The sequence below is a fragment of the Pocillopora damicornis genome, chromosome 3 (assembly GCF_964200805.1).
Source record: "Pocillopora damicornis chromosome 3, jaPocDami1.2, whole genome shotgun sequence".
Taxonomy (NCBI): Eukaryota; Metazoa; Cnidaria; class Anthozoa; order Scleractinia; family Pocilloporidae; genus Pocillopora; species Pocillopora damicornis.
This window is the reverse complement of record NC_142672.1, coordinates 2,171,306-2,188,670: the sequence shown is the minus strand read 5'-3', so window position 1 is coordinate 2,188,670 and position 17,365 is coordinate 2,171,306. Positions and strand designations below refer to the sequence as shown.

Here is a 17,365-nt window from a genome sequence, read left to right as displayed (position 1 = left end):
CCAAATGATAAGTATGTGCTTTGTCATGGGCGAGAAAGAACGCGAGAGAAATAAAACCACAACAAAAGAAAGCAGCTTCGGTTTGCCATGAAATAACGATGATCTTTATAATCAAATGGCCTCGCGGGTACTTTTGCAATTGTTTAAAAGAATTGTTCATCTAAAAACACGTTTTGATATGGAACGCGACTTTAACTAACGTTATAATCTCCAGTCGACACAAAAAGATAATTAAATTAAAAAAACAGAAGGGAATTATAACAGTCAAACGACTATTTTGCCCCTTTATGGTCTAATCTTTTGATAAAATCAACAACAAAAATCACAAGCGCAGAAGATCAATTCGGAAGCGAGCTTTCGTTTGAGGACTTCTTTGCTAGTTTCTATCCTAAGAATTACTTGCAGATGGGTGTAAGTGAGTGTACTTCTAAAATTCACATAGCGAGCCACAGAAAATGAGCTTTTCATGAGTCTTACTAAGTGAACTTTTGCTCTTGTATTCTACGTAACGCTGGAGAGAAAGTGGCTAAATAAAGTTCAGCAAAACTCCTGCTGTTTAAAAATTAAACGAGACTCAACTTCCAAGGATATGCTCAATGCAATGCGAAGCAGAATTTTTCAACCAGCTGCTCAATTTTACATCGGTCTCATTTTTCTCGTTCATTGTCACTCCATTGTTTTCGCTAGAATCACGAGAGATTTTTGTTTTACGATCCACCGTCGTTGTTAAGTTCATGCATAGAATAACGTCGTGCAAGCTGTTTCCAACGTGAAAGATAGGGTAGCAGCCAATTAAAATGGCACAACTATGGCCTAGAAAAATCATTCTAAGTAAAAATCGGTTCACAACAATACTGTATGCATAAGGGTTGCCTTTTCTCTTACTGTCAAAACGAGTAGTGTTATACATGATAAATTTCTGCTACGCCAAATAACAGAAATTGTCAGGATCGCTTTCGGTTTGCAACTGACGGGTTTCCTTTGTGGGGTTTGTAACGCTTCGTTAACTTTATCTTGTTGATTCCGTTAACTTTTTTGATATTGATAATATTGTTTTGACTCGTTTTGTTTCAGTGTTTTCTTTGCGCTTAGTTCCACCCATGTGTTCTTTTGTCCCCAACCCAAAGGCAATCCATTTGATTATTTCACCAACTAACAAGCTTCCGAACAAAAGATCATTTATCTGTTCTCACAAAAGACTTCACACAACAATCACCGCCACCGCTGCTTTTTTTAAACCGACACGACTTCTATTTTTCATCAATAAAGAATGATCTAAACATATTCTTTGTCCTCTACAAAGAAGGCACGTTTCCCTCAATTCGAGAAAATGAAAAGAGCCGTGAACGTGACGAGGGAATTCAAGAGCTCCTCTTAAAATAGTTACAGAGTTTCGTGTCAAAGATGCGGATCGTGATCAATGGTTCTATTGCTCACGCGAACACGCGAGTTACTGAAATCGAACTTAGGAAAACGACAATTGGCTCAATGTAGCATGTGACAGGTGGCACGTGCTGTAAATAGTATGGCACCTATAACTGACCAATCATAAAGTATGTTATATGTGGAAAGATTTAATTCAGAATGTTATGGTAACGTTGTCTTTCGAGCCAAAAAACAGCCATCACTTCCCGCTTACAGTCCCATCCCTTGTGTTAGAAAGGAGTGGGGGTCACGAGGAAACTCCTTTCCTGCCTAAAGTTTCACGTGGCCATGAATTCCTTCACCTGGGAGTAAATTTCTTCCTACTCAACCCTCTACCTCATTTCAAAAATTGAGCATTTGCAAAGTACGTTTCGCGCTTCATGAACTACTGTTGCATCTACATTTTAACCTGTATCATGAAATATCCTCCATCCCCATTTCCATATTGTTGAAAATAGTTAGAAAAGATTTCTTTCTGATATCTAAAACAAAATTTTTAAAAGAGCGGCTAAGCTTGAACCTTCCTTGAGAACTGCTTTCCAAAATTTTGTCAAAGATCGCAGTTTTTCTGAATCATGCTAAAGCTTTCTTGGCAGACGTCGAAGGAATAATACGAAGGCGTGATTTGGCCGGACAGTTGCTTGCGAGGAACAAAATCACAAGATTTCATTTGGTTGTGACAATAACAAGGTGTTGCGCTTGTGAAAGAAGGGCCCCGTCAAGTGTAATCTCCTTACTGATTTCTGTGAGCTTTTTGTCTTGCGCTGTATGTTGCTTTAAGGCCAAGCTTGCCATGGTCGTTAACCTTGAGCTCTACGTGAGAATCGTTTACCACTGCGATTCATTTTATGTCCAAAATAAAATAATTTCTTTCTGTGCCCAAGCGTATTCGTTGGGTGAACGCTGAGTACTTATATATTAATCAATGAAATGTGTGATCTCCATTTTGAAGTCGTGGGTTGGGAATGCTGGAGGAGAGAGGGAGAGAAAGAGAGAGAGAGAGAGAGAGAGAGAGAGAGAGAGAAAGAAAAAGAACGCAGACTCACGCTAGCTTGTAATGCTAATAGAAACCCCTATCAAGATAGTTATGGGTACACTTGAGGCTTAAAACTTTGCACTAAAATAGATAACTAGTTCGTATGGTTTCACCTTGACCTACGCGGCGCCCTGAATGAAACCCTCTGACGCGGCGCGCAAAGTATTTTTCGTGAATATACACACCTTACTAAGCACATCCTTAGGATATTAAGTGTTTAATTGACACTGCAAGGTATAACAAAGAAACTCGTGTTGTGCTGACACGTTGCGTGGGTTGGAGTGTTTAAACAAGCTGAATGTGATATCGCAGTCCATGACAGCTGTTAAAGGTTTGTTTAACTTCCCGCTATGCCGTGAATTTCCCGATGCATGCAGATTGTAATCGACTTTGAAACGTTTTGTTTACGATGATTTGGATTGCTAAGGTACATGTAGAAGAGTCGGATGACTGTAATTCGAGTCGATTAAAAATCAAAACCGTAACTAACTCATAAACAATAATGACCTGTCTACAGAAAATTATTTGTTTCCTTCAAAGAAAATTTTGACAAGGATGAAAATTGGTTGCTAAAAACTAAAAGTCGTCCATGCGTGCTCTATTGTTAAAACAAACAGGTTCACTCCTCGGAGGACAGACCGCTCAAAGTGTTTAGATAAATTGTTTCTTTAGCGATTAAGAAGCCCCTTTACACTTGAAATTACTAGTCGATCCTTTGCCTTACTGTGTCTAGTTTGGATATAAAAATCCGTAAAATTCAGGTAACATCCCCACTAAACTTTTCCTCTTTTTCTAACTAACTGTAATTGTCAGAAGTGATATATAAAATTAAGTCTCATCGCCTTCAAAACGAAACTTTGCAAGAAACAACTCAACTAATTCAAGACTATCCGTTTGTTCATTAATTGATGTAAAAAATAAAAATTACACCATGCAAGAACTAACATTCCTCTATAACGCCAGACAATCGTCTGCGGTTTCAAAGGAAAAGTTTGATTTTTAAAGGAAAGTTCCTCAAAGTAGAAAAGAGATTAATAATCAGACATGATAAAAATTAAAGGTAATTAGGACAGAGTACACAACTCTAAAATTTGATACATCAAAGAAGGATGCTGGTCTATAAACCTGTTTTTTCGTCCCTGTTTTTAAAATTATGTAGGCGTTACAACAAACCCATTCAAAAATCATTTGATGTCTCATTAGCACAACTATTTTGATGACAGGATGGTTTGATGGTGATCATAGCTCGTTTAACAGTGCTAGGCTGATTAATTAACCTTCAAACAAAGAAAATAGTTTATTTCATCTCTATCAAATACTATTTGGAAGAGCTACACCGCAGGGAATCTTGCGCTCGATCTAACGCCCTTTTGTGTCAGAGTTGGTGTTGCTTAGCTGAACACACTTTTATACATCGATTCACATGGCTTTCAGGAATCGCAGTTCTCTCAAATTAAAACCAAACCCGTTTGCAATCCCCATAGCTCTTATTGTGAGTTTAAAACGTTGAATGGGATTTTTCTTCTCCGAAAAAGCAAAATGAAACACTCTTTGTGCATTAGGCGATTTTGTGCACACTTACAGGTCGAGACATTTATTTAGTTCAATCTTTCTGCCAGCTAACGAGACCTACCGCCGAAATGAAAGTGCGTTTTTTTTCGAAGCCAAGATCTCATTTTAATGGCAAGGATAGATCGACAACCATGTGCTTTAACAATTCTTGATAGGTGTCGAACTCGGGCGTGAAACAGACACCTGCCCATTATCACAACAAATGAATTTATTTTTTGATCTTCCACCCAACAATGTTCAAGTCACTCGTTTGTTTCTCAACAATAATTAAAGTAATCGAGAAACACTCTATCCCACGTGCGAACACAACTTCACCAAGCTAAGTTTAAAAAAGAGTGATAATTACCAGACAATGGGAAAGTTTGAACAGGAGCTTAATACTTAAGGTTTACCTCAAAGCTGTGAACTAAACAGTTACCAAACATGGAGTTGTGAAAATATGTACTGTTGTCAACACGCTTCCGAGAAATAGACCACACATGTTTTTTCGAGTGGCTCTTTGAACTCATTTTTCCTTGCGACCTAAAGCGAAGCATCGAGGAAAATCTTCATGTTTGTTTTTATTTTTTTCCAAATCTAAAAAATTGTCATCGATGAGCCTATTGCTAATGAAGTGATGATTATTCCCTTCACATCATTTTTACAGAAAAGTCCATCTACATTCAATACCAGTAGCACACTTCTGACACATCTTGTTGGAACTTACAAGAACATCCCAGTAACCTTGCTGGGGTGCTAGACATTTGATATTATTCATCACAAATATCGTCTGCATTTATTCGCATTTACGTTCGGGATTAAAGGTTTGACCCACACACCGACGTTTCTACGCCATCCATGGACTTATCTTTAACATCAGATACTAAAAACATTGTGCGTTTAGAATCGTGCGGTGGAGATGGGAGTCGGTTACCACCCACGCCCCTGTTCCCCCGCCGGCTCAATAACCAGTCGTCGTTCGTTGCAGGAGCCCGTGTTCCCTTCCTCGAGGGTATATATATGTAACTTTCCACCTCAATTTTAACGCTGACACCTTGAGATCAAAATAGAACAAAAAAAATTCTTATTTCCTTCAGCCCCAAGAAAGCATACATAAAAACGGATAACATGAACAGAAAAGACAAAGACTCTGTCTTCTGTCTCAATGACACACTGTATAGACTGTAATACCAAAAAAAACTGAACTGTAAATATAGACGATAATAAGAAAAGATAAGCAAAACATACTATGGTATTATCGGAAAGCAGCTCGCATATCTCCCCCAGCACTGCCACAGGGAGTATGTAGCCTGGACGGTTATCAGGTAAACAGAATTTAAAGTAGCATCTGCCACACCTGAAAGGTGCGGACTCAATTCGATACACGCCTAATGATAAATAGACTTCAGGAGTTCGTCGCTGAAACACCAGAATTAAATAAAATAGATCAAGTATAAAGAAAAATAGATCAAGTTCAATATTCTGGCTGAAATGCGAAAACCGCCTTCCTCGAAAAACACCATCTTAACGGTAGAAAAGGAAAATTTAACTATGCAAAAAACACAAGCTCGTTACATAATCAGGTGAAATGTTGTGGAAATACATGATTCATAAGACAATGTTTAAAACGTAGGCCCTGAAAATCGAACAAAAAATCGAAAAATATTTTACATCTAATATCCGAAAAAAAAACTAGAATCGTGCGTGTCGAATTATTGTGTACCACGGACTAAAATAACTACCATAATAAAACTTTTAACTTTTTTTTTTAACAATAGTGCAACATAATTTAAGCGTGGCAACGGTAGAATAACTTTTCCGTCTAATCTTATGGTTAATTACTATTCCCACATTGAATAACCCATGGAAAAACATTCAAAGGTTCATTTAGGGAATCTTTTCATGATCTTGACAAAAAGGTGGTGTTCTCTGCAAAAGAAACCTTAATTACTGTACCGGAGATTTTGGCGACGAGACAACATGATTGAAAGCAAAAATAGGCAGTTGTTGTTCAGCAAACGTGTATACGTCTGGAACGTACAGTGAAAAAGCTCTTTTCACTTTCATGATTTAAAACTACGGCAAACATAACGATAGATAATAACTTAATTTTCAAGCATGTTAAATCCCTGTTAATTCGCAGAGAAGAAAAAAATTAAACAACGAATTCAGTCGCAATCACCAAAAATATCCACTAAATTTTTTTAAAATAAAAACTATATTTTCAGTTTATAAAATCAAACTTTTGTAACAGGGTTAGATGAATGTGAGATCAAGTAATCTTGATAACGCGTACACGAATGGGGAGCAATATGAAGAGGAAATAAAAAAATTTTTCAACATGGACAGTTGGTCGCGTTCCCTCGACCATGTGCCACTTGTGTTTGTCTTCCGTTAGCTCCTCGCAAAATAAGCGAATAATTTATACTTAAAGAGCTAAAGAAAACAAAAGAACTAAACTTTCCCCTCTTTCTTCCTGCTTATAATGATTATCTATACCCAATATTTCGTTTGCTTATCGTAAAAAACAGGCCTCACGCTTCAGAAGCATGTATTCCAATCTTACTCTCTTTTCTCTTGCTCCAGGCGAAAGATTTAATATATCCAGCTAGGATGTGTGTTCGCCTCTTTCTATCGAGTTCGCGAAACAAAAGCTGTAATGAGCAGTTAATGGCCACTGCACACAAAGTGCCTCTTAAAATGTTCCCTAGCTAGATAATGGTTGAACTCAAATTTGAAACATTTTTTTCCTGAAGCGAAATCAAAACACGCAAATATACGCTTGATAATTGCGCTGCGATTAAATTGTTTCTTGTTTCTTCGAGAAAGATTATATCTACATTTTAACACGAGCGAATTTCAAATCTCCCCTCTGTGATTCAAGGAAAATGCTAAATAAAGGAAAATCAAACAAATTAATTGAAATCTAGGTTTGATTTCTTGGTCTCTTCTAGTGCTTGATTGTAACACGGGTGCTGCTCATTATTTTTTTTCTCTTTTACCTGTCATATTTTACATAAATAACCCGTTATAGAACGGAGTTCAATCCGAACCCATTTCCCAACAGATTTGAACAAAATTGAAGATTTTTATTCCAGTATTTTAATTGGTATCACTATCTAAAAAGCTTTATATTTTCAATTTCGTAAAATCGTAGATTATTAGTCTAAACGTTGTAGCGTTAATTACTCGTTTAAGTGCAAAGCAATCAAGTGAGCATTTCTCTGTTCCTCATCAATAACAGCAGCCTTTGTTCATTGTGCTTATCCTCACTTTTAAAGGTTATTTTTATTCAAACAACGCATTTGGACACTTCACTTAGCCAAATAAACGTTTAAAGCGAGCGGCTCATTCTTTTTCAAACTAAAACAAGAATTTTTTTTCTTGGACTCGGCGACCTAAATATTTCACAGCAGTTCATCCTGATAAACCACTTGTACGAAACTTAAGAAAGAAAACAAGAGACAGCTATTTTCAAAAAAAAAAAACTGAAAACAGTTTAGTTTTGTCAAAGTGAATTCCCTGTTATGGAAAAGATAAAAGCTAAGATATAGAATAGAATCCAGAAAGCCATTATATAGAATTGGGTATACGCTATTATTTCAAACTATTTTAATAGTACAAGAAATATTTCTGTGTGCATGACTTTTAGAGTTTCTTTATTAATTCAAAGGACTAATGGAAGTAAAAAAGGGAAAGCCGCTTTGAAAATTTAACCTTTGAATTTGCCGATGGCAAAATTTAGGAAAGGAAAGTTCGCGTATTTTTACGTTTACAAAACCATGAAATGTTTAAGCCGATTGCCTCTGGGAAAACACCATCCATACACAAGTGTTTGGATGTGATAATTGACAGTTTAAATTACCGATCTTCTACCCAAATGGCGGAAAACGTTTTGATTAAGCTGCAACTTTTCCTTTGACACTTGAGATGCTTTGAATCTGAGACTATTCTCAACGAAGAAAAAAAAAAGGATCATGCGAAATTGTAATCCCACGAAGAGAGCATACGAAATGAAACATGTGAACATTAACTAGCACGAAATACACCGACAAAATATGTTTTAATTTCTGCCATTTAAAACAGGATGATGGCCAAACCGTGAAATAAAATAACAGGATACAAATTAACCGTAGTGTTATTATCCTGCATTGGATAGCCAAAAGCGATAAACAAACACCAGTCACAGCTTACTAAGTGGAAGGCGGAGGGCGAACATCATCAAAACCATATCCCAAAGGTAATAAATATTTTAAGTATTTGTTTCCTCTTTTTTTCTTCCTTTTTCCCTGAAGTTAATTTTTCTGAATTTCTAACAGCTCTTCAGAGTCGGTCAGCTGACTTGGATTTCACAGGAATAATTTAACAAGAAACGCTTTTTTAACTTGCGGGCGGTTTTGCTTGAAGTTTTAATCACTTCAAAGTATTGGCAGTGAAATTCCGCTCAGGTTCGAGTGGTGCAAGATAACACTTACAAGCCACTGCTCAGGTAGAAAATAATTATTTACCCTCCAAATTTTCAAGAGGAAAATAATTTTATAGCCAAAAAGGCAAATTAATAGACTGGAAAATTCAAAAGTGCATGCTTGTACTGAGTAACCCAGGCAATTTTCATTCCCCGCGTTTTTCCCTACATAACGTTGATGTTATGAACTCAATGTTTTCAATTGACGCATAGCGGGGGAGCATTTTTAACATTTTCATTTCCCTTATTATATCATTTGTTTCTTTTCAAGACCTTAGAAATGTTTGCCGAGTAAAACTCTTGTTTATTTATGAAATTAAGGACGAAAGATACTTTATGTAACGTTGTTTCAAAACCACAAATAATTTTCTTCGCGCACCGCAAATTTGTGATGATCACTACAGCCCTTCCTTGCCTTTCGTTCGTCGATTAGCGATCATTTTGTTTCACCATTAAAACAGCGATGACGGAGCGAATTTGCGATATCATATCGAACTACATTTTTAAAGTGCAGGTCAGAGGAGATGGACATTAAGATTACTTTCTCGTGCGAATCATTTTTTTTTTCTCAGCATCCATTTTTATCATTTTAATTCACTGCCAAATTGACTAGTTTTATTTTCTTAAACTCTGCTTCCAACATCCAACGAAAAAATATAATATTTTCACATTAATGGATTTGTCGATCTGATAGCGCATTCTTTTAAGTTTTAAAGAGAAAAGAGAGCCATTTATTGGAGATACGATCAAAATTTTGAAGAACTTTTTTTCTCAGTGACCCGCAAACGCTCGTTATACTTCCATCTAACTAGAGCAGGTGTCATTATGTATTTCCAAAAAATGGTACATTTCCTCCATTTCCTAGACTTAAAAAAGACTTTAAAAGATTCAGGGAAAATTTCAAACGTCCACTACTGCGAGCATTTTTGAAGCACTTAAACTTACTTGAAGTAATGAATTTTCCGCTTTCGTCTGTCACACTTGGTTTGTTAAAGCAATATTTTCTCTTCCTTTTCCGTAAGACGTTCGCTCAATTACCAGTTGTGCGTTCACAGAAACTTATCCCACTGCTGTCCTCGCGAATAACTTGAAGTCATTCAAACCAACCTACCAATTTATTGAGCACGAAAACCGCGATATCTATATAGCCAGTGTTTTCTCTGTTCCTTATTAGCATGTCTTTTGTAAAGACGGCAAATTTTACTTGCTAGAAATGCAAATTGGCAAAACTATGGTCGTATTAGCGAACAAATCGCTGTATTCGCCTATTCTATGCGGGGTAAACATTTATTTTCATCTCATTTTTCTCTATAGCCATTTCAACGGCTCTCCATTGTGCGTTGTTTTGAAGACCAAAAAGAAAGGTTTATTTTAGACAGGGCTGAATCCACTGCTATAGAATAACAAGCCATGCACGCAGTCATGACAATTTCTTGACTCCTTCTGAGCGAAGTAAGTGATAATTTTAAAAGACTGCTCGGTAATTCTTCATTGATGCCCGCTCATAAAGGTGCTAGAACAAATTCACTTCTAAATGTCAACAACTATCACCCTATTCTCATGCCGTTATTGAGAAGCGAAAAGAATTGTTTTCTTCTGGTATTTTAGAGCTCGGTAAAGTTAATGGGAGTGCTTTGGTAGTCTCCAACGGTGATAACCCAATTCATACATCAAAATATTTTCCCGCGAAGAACAAAAAATTCAACTGAAAGGAGCGTGGTTTCTTGAAAAAAAATAGACTTATTTTCAATCTTTTTTTTTCCGCCCGCCCTGATAGTTATCTTGAGTACAATCTTAGACTAAAAATTCCACATAAGATCTAAATTGCTTTCTCGAGCCGTAGACAGGTGTCTAACAATTTTAACTAGCATTTAAACTTGCCTCTAGCTATATTACAACAGAATGTTTATTTTTCTCAAGAGATCGTCTTTCTCCCATCTTTGTCTCGCTAGTTGGATTAATTCAGCGGTCAAAGTTTATTTACACAACCAGGAAAAGATATCACATCGCTTAACGCCAGCCTCACAGTAATAAATACCATCATTTTTCATTTATCCTAATTTTTGCGAGGAACGTTAATTTAGTGAAGAGTTTGTTATCTTAGCCCCGAGCAGAAGGGGCCATAATTAAAAGTCGCACGTCGAGAAATGTTAACTTCGCAACATTAGGTTGTTTTAGAAAAAAGCGATCTCTGTTATTTGCTATCCAATTATCCAAGGCATTTCACGGGTGGGCAGCGCTCCTTCCTGCTCGCTGCTCCCTAAGACAATCACAATCACCGATATATCCACAAGAAACAAAAGATAAAAAAGAGAACAAAGAGCGCTGTTTTGGTAAGCTTTATCTCTTTTGTGCAGCATTCATTTTCTACCTTTCGTTCTCTCGTGGTAAACTTCACAGTGGGACACAAGTAAATTTTCAACTTTGTCTAATTGGAAATAGTTTGCAGCGAAAATCCCTTTTCCTCCATTTTTGTGCCGTCAACAATTGAAGCTGTCCTTCGTGCTAAATAACGTAATTAAAGCCAGTTTTTGTCCCTCGATTAGCAGTGTAAACAGAGAGGAAATCAATTGGAATACAAATACAAATGCAAGTGTAGAGAATTTTTCTATAATTCCATAAACATAATTCCACGTCGCAAGCCATGCAGCTCCAATATTCTGTTCGACTCAACTCCCACGGGTTCGCCCCAGAATTTAAAAATATGATTGAAAACTGCTTCAGATCGCACGGAAAGCACCCGACAAAGAATAAAAAAACGACTTCTTCGCAGGAGTCTCCTGGATTTTTACGAAATTTTTAAGACAAAAAAAAAAGCAGGTAAAAATTGAATCGCTTTGCTATATTGAATTCGGCGCACACACGCTAAAGAAAAGTACATGTTTAAACTTTCGGCTAGGACAATAGTACTTACAATGATCACAATAAAATTTGCCAATTCTCAATTCGGAAATATTTATCTAGCGGTGCAAATCGCCTGTAACCCTAGTTCTTAATGACTCTGCAAATACGACGGTCTATCAGCAGATTGGATCTAATTTGTCAATGTTCTCTCGTAGGTAATGCAATCATCAAGTATCGAAAGCGTTCGCACTTCAAGGCGCACTCATGCACGGAAAATCAGCGTTGAGGATTTTTAAAACTGTGTTTTGCCCTCTTAGTTTTTTACATCTAGAGTACAATAAACGAAGACCTCTAGGCCACTGTTTGAAAAGCTTTTTCTCTTTTCATTTATTGTGCCGTTCAATGAAAACCAATTGACCTCGAATATGCGAAGTTCGCTATGATTATTCGCGAAAGGATCACACAATACTGTTTTCATTATGTAAATCGCTCCAAGCAGTCCATTAAATACAGAAAAGCTGAAAAGTTTGTAAATCTCTTTAAAAAAGCGACAATGACGCACAGAAAGGCAAGGTAAGCCCTTAATGAAACACGTGCAAAGCTAACAATAGCGAATGCCGCAGATGTGGTGAAGGCATTGAACGGAAAACATTATTATATTGAAATAGTTTGAAAAGCGCACCTGCCTGAGCCGTGCAGGTGTCGCGCCACTGTGATTAGAACAATGTTTGAATGAGAGAGCAAACAGAACCGAAAACTTCCAATAACTCAGTGATCATTGCGTTATAATCCGCCGCTAAGTGTTCCCACTTGTGCGATCCTCGTGTAATTCTCAAAATATCGATCTCTGGGCTACAAGCGAAAGTTTCACCGCTCTAGCGCACGTGCTTCAGAGTTATGGCACAAGAATTGCCGCCGAACTTTCCCGCGCATTGATTGGCCGACAACGGAAATATACATAATTCATGCACAAATAATTAACACCTATTGTTTACTTCTTGTATTATTATTGAAATGAAATATTAGCATTGTCCTATTATATCATTATACCCATCAGCCATAATCACGCCTGTGAGGTGTTGTAGCTGTTGAGCCGGTCGACCAGGCAAATAACAGATTGAGGTTGCTCCTTTGAGAACAGTTTGACCGTACTCATCCTCGCGTGAACATCACTCCGTCCGTCACCGACTGCCAAGACAACAGGGATCAATCCTATTAACAACTTCAACGACATGGGCAAGCAAGAAGAAGGCCACATTAAAAGACCCATGAACGCGTTTATGGTGTGGAGTCGTGGTAAGAGAAAGCAGTATGCTGCGATAAATCCTCGAATGCACAACTCTGAAATCAGCAAGCGACTCGGAGCCGAGTGGAAAATGCTTTCACAAGAGGAAAAAGAACCGTTCGTGGCGGAAGCGAAGCGACTGCAGGCCATCCACATCCAAGAGCACCCCGATTATAAGTACAAGCCGAAGCGACGCAAACCGAAATCACTGCAGAAGAAAGAGCTTGCGGCCCCGATGTTTTCGCCATACAGCGCCCCAATGATGGCGGTCGATAAATTCTCAACGAATCAATTGCCTCAAACAATAGCTCATTCAACGGCTTTGTCCGCGGACCCAATGTATTCCAAAATAAATGGAGCAGCAGCGTTTCATCACTCGGTTTCACCAGGATATCCAGTGATTTATCCAAACGTAACCGCAGTGAACACTCACCATTCGGTGACTCCACCATCGCGTCAGCTATTCGCTAGTTCCTTGGACACGACACATTCATTCCGCGCCGCCGATGTCATGAGCCACAACAGAGCGTTGTACACCAGTCAAGCCTTCCAAACTGCGCTACCTTCCCAAATGCAGCAGAGAATTTCTAGCGTGGACGAAACACGAGGCGCCTCTATCAGTAGTGGAGCGTCTTCCAGTCCGACTGCTTCAAGCAGTGACGCACCGAGCAAGTCGAGTGGTTATACAGTTTCCACTGCTGAACTGAACGGACAACGCGTTTGGCAGCCTCAACAGGATCTGTCCCGACCAGTGGCCTATGTCCCGGTATTGCTTTAAATTTCTTATGTATTTGCCACACCTTTTAATTTAAGGACTAACCCATAAACTGATAGTATATCATTAAAGATTCGATCATACCAGAAACTTACCGCATGAAACTCATTGTCAACATACGTTACCAAGTTAAATCATTCAGTTTCTATAATAATGAACGAAGATCACTTTATCTCGAATGTTTTCGCTAGTTTTTTTTCTTTTGCTTAAGTATAAAGTTTATTAGCGCCGACGAGTACATTAGAAGCATGTGATAATGCGTCTTACAGACGCCTTTTCAGTCCATGTCAGTTGAATTCTGTATTATTTCTAGCAGCAAATTTCCGTTTAGCACAAAGAACGCGGGCTTGTGATAAATACGGATTAATGAGGAACAATTTTGAGTTTACAATGAATAATGACGAAGTCTTGTCAAACGGTACAATAACTCGGTTAATATAGTGTAACAACATATCCCTCGGTATCACAGACATTCAATTTGCTGTAACGGTTTGATGTCTTCTTGATCTGAAACTATTCTAGAGCGATCAAACGAAATCGAAAATGAAGTTCTAATTTTTTTCGTTTTAATATATGCGCATTATCTGGTGCATACGTATGTTGTGAACAAACAAGGGCACAATGCTTCAACTGTTTTATCTCGAAGGAAGTTTAAGAGTTTGGCTCTGATTATAAACTCAATCGGCCGGGCATGTATTTGACACTACGGCATCTTGTTATATAGCGGAACAATACTCTAATCTCGGGATTCAAACCAACATTCTGTTTAGGTCATTGTTATGCAAAGATTGTAATTCACTTAATGCGATAAAACAAGTGGCCACGTCAAAGACGAGAACAAAACAATTTCTAAATATCTAGGTACAACTTTCTTTTTAGTACGATCAATGAAGAGATACCAATGTTTACATAATGTTCATCGCCTCTGTCGCCAGCGTGCAATCCCGCGCTCAAGGTACGAAAGGAGCGAAAGATTACTTGAAATATTTATTTTTTTCACGTTTTTGCATATTTATGGCGCGGTGCGATCAAAAGCTTTCATGTCGCTCGCTGAGGTAGTTTCCATTAAGTTAATTTCGCCCTTAATGGCAAGCTAGAGAGTTTAAGGAAGTTTTTCTACTCTATTACATGAAACAGTCAAAGTAACACGACACGTTCGCATTCAAGTTATCGTCATTTTGTTTTTGACAAATTGTAAATTATGAGATCCAAACCCACATGCCGAACGCATGGTAGACTACGGAAATTTAATTCATGCCTCGGTGGTCGATTTAGTCACATGCCAACTTCGATAAGCAAACTGAGAAACGAAAGTTCTAGGCTGTCCAATTTGTTCAAACAAACACACGACCGAAAAATGTGAAGGCTGGGATAGGCAACCAACGAAGGCCACACGGCGTGAAAGCATCATCGCTTATTTTACCAAGAGTCTAGTAAATTAGAAATGATTTATTGGATTGCCTAGTCTTTTCCAAATACTCTTTATAAATTAATGAGCTCTTTGAGGTATTGTTGACCGTAGTTCGCCGGAATAGAGACCTCAACTTTGTATATATAATGACCGCGAATATTTACGACTTTAAAATGAATTAGAGTTGTGGAAAAAAAAGTTCACCGGTCGAAAAAGTTATCATAATTTAAACATCAACATTGATAGGAAAAAAAAAAAAAAAAGACTTCGACAAACCAATTCACTTTCTTTCAAAAATATGTTAAAACTTCGTTTGTAATAGAACATCATCATTGTGGTTATTTTTATGTCTACGTTACGCGGTACTTAAAAATACTGTAAAATATGTTGCAAAGTTCATTTATAACGAACAAGTTTAAAGTTTCTTTTCTATTCATTTCAGATAACTATGAAGAGTAAAGTCCGTTTTCCAGCCCATTTCAATTTTGCCTAGTTGTATACATTTCGATATTTGAGAATTAATGTATATCTCAGTGTTATTTTTGCCATACGCTTTAAGTTTTCTGCATAGTGATTGCCTGAAAATTAGTCAGACTTCACTTAAGAATAAACATTTTTTTATACAGTAGCGAGCAGCGCCACAAATTGTGGCGTTCAAAACAATCCCTTGAGGAAAATATTTTTCTTTTTGTTACATGGATCGAAATGTATAATACTAAAGTGACTTGCGACACCCTATGTATTAGTAGGTACGAATTTTGTTGAACAAGTATTACAAATTTCAAGTTTGTAAATGAAAATTTTTGTAAAAGTCTTCATTTTTTCTGTTGAATACGTAGCAAATTATTACATATCAGAAATGCGCTGATATTTGAAAAGAAGTATGTAAAATTCTTATCTGTGTAATATAAGAGTAAATAAAAGAGTGAACGTGAAGAATCTTCGCCTTGTATTTGTCATCATGCAAGCAATTGACGCAAAAATCGAAACTAGTGCATACAAAGCTTGAAATTCGATTTTAAATTCACCTTAGCCATAACCGTCTACTCTACATTTGAGTTATCGTACATGCTTGAATTTTAAATTGTTCGTAAGTTGCACATGAGGTTTAGATAATTAACGAAATTTTGGTTTATACAGTTGTGCAAACTTCGTACCGTCTAAAGCAAATTTTGCCGCGTTCAAGCTTTCTAGATTGAATACAGTACTGAAGTAACAAATGGAACCTTTTTTTAGAAAACAAAAGTGAAATTCAAGTTTTTAAGTATGACTCATTCTGATAATTTTCCCCCTTTCTGCCTTGTTTAGGCTTTTCAGTTTGAATGCAGCACTGACGAGTCAAATGGAAAGTTATTTAATGTTGCTCAAAATAAGTTAATTCCCATTTACTATGCATAACTCTCACTGAAAATTTTTGGAATTGAAATGAATGTCCCCTTTGCTGCCATATCGTTTTAGTGTAAGTGGTAAATGGAAAAAGTTTAACCAGAATCGAGAAAACCGACAAAAAAATGTTTTGTTTATCGAAATGCCCTTAACGCCCAGAGATCATAACAATAAAAGTATTGTTCGCGCTCTAGTGAGAAGAAAGTGTGAAACATTCAACTTTTGTACACTCAACCGACAATATAATTTTTCCCCCTTTTTTAATTACGGTACAAACCTCTAGTCTGAGAGACAAATAAGGCAACAAGCTCATTACTCTGTGATTCGAAGCACTTCTCAAATGAGCGCGCTCAAATACACATTTGTCCTATTAGGAGTTTAATTCCGTCGGCCTAATCTGTAAATTTAATTCTCCTGGCCAGAGAAAGGTAATTTTCCCTGTATCGTCTAGCCCTTTGCGGAATATATTCCACCGTTGGAGAAACCATTCATGTTTTCAGCGTGGGTGTTAGATAAGATTTTCACCGCACATTTATTTTGACTCATCATACCGTTTATTTCTGACTTACTTAATCACCGGTGTAGTTTATTTGTGCCAAAAAAGGCATAATTTTTAACCATTTTTGTGAAAGAGGAAGTAATGCAAGACCAAGACTCTCTACACCCGAGAAAGAAATTGTTATTATCTTGCATGTGCCGTCAGCGCCGAGCGCAAAGTTAAAATACTTCCTATAGCACAAACGCACAAGAAACGTGAACTTTGCGGGTCGTAGAGAGCTTACAACAAAAGATAGCTTGACAATACCGGTTACCGCAAAGAAAGGCGTAAACAATAGCTTACAACATGTGAAAACAGTGTATTGTAGTGGGACCATGTTGGGTATCATTGTCATTTTTATTAGCCATGTGGGAGCACACGGTGTGTTTTCAAAGAGTTTTCATTGATGCTGGGAGTTTCGCCTGATAATGACATCCCCTCAAGTTGCGCGATTGTATTCAACCTACTTCATAACTGAGTTCATTCCTTTATTCGACAGAATTTTCGCGTGTTCTCTTTCAAAGCCACACTATTGATTGTCAGATCACGAAAAAACTGGGGAATTTGACAACAAAAGCACTCCTTTCTTTTGCACCAAAAAAAAAAAAATTTTTAAAAAAGTAACCAGTTTCACAATACCTTCAAAGAC

The 17,365-nt window shown here is 37.3% G+C and overlaps 1 protein-coding gene and 1 long non-coding RNA gene across 4 annotated transcripts; one reads left to right on the top strand and one right to left on the bottom strand.

The window, feature by feature from the left end:
- Positions 1-4,226: 4,226 nt before the first annotated feature.
- On the bottom strand, positions 4,227-9,672 carry LOC149047808 (uncharacterized). Its single transcript, XR_016185332.1, has 2 exons — positions 9,423-9,672; positions 4,227-5,066 (listed from the first exon to the last, which is right to left on the bottom strand). It is a non-coding gene; the product is annotated as an uncharacterized LOC149047808 (long non-coding RNA).
- On the top strand, positions 8,206-15,731 carry LOC113671284 (uncharacterized). 3 transcript variants are annotated; one of them, XM_089202074.1, is made up of 2 exons: positions 8,206-8,252; positions 12,379-14,365. In XM_089202074.1, exon 2 carries the CDS (start codon positions 12,554-12,556, stop codon positions 13,382-13,384), a length of 831 nt encoding a protein of 276 aa, XP_089058200.1. In that variant the 5' UTR covers positions 8,206-8,252; positions 12,379-12,553; the 3' UTR covers positions 13,385-14,365. The 3 variants fall into 3 exon arrangements, with proteins under 3 accessions (XP_089058200.1, XP_089058199.1, XP_027043295.1); XM_089202073.1 differs by lacking the exon at positions 8,206-8,252 and adding an exon at positions 8,338-8,501; XM_027187494.2 differs by lacking the exon at positions 8,206-8,252 and adding an exon at positions 15,235-15,731 and having other exon boundaries at positions 11,074-13,372.
- Positions 15,732-17,365: the final 1,634 nt, after the last annotated feature.

What these genes read in the sequence shown, in the direction of transcription:
- LOC113671284 (XM_027187494.2), top strand. Translation starts at nt 12,554, where the DNA reads ATGGGCAAGCAAGAAGAAGGCCACATTAAAAGACCCATGAACGCGTTT. An exon ending in GACCAGTGGCCTATGTCCCG is followed by an intron (nt 13,373 to 15,234) that starts GTATTGCTTTAA and finishes TATTCATTTCAG; the next exon opens with ATAACTATGAAGAGTAAAGT.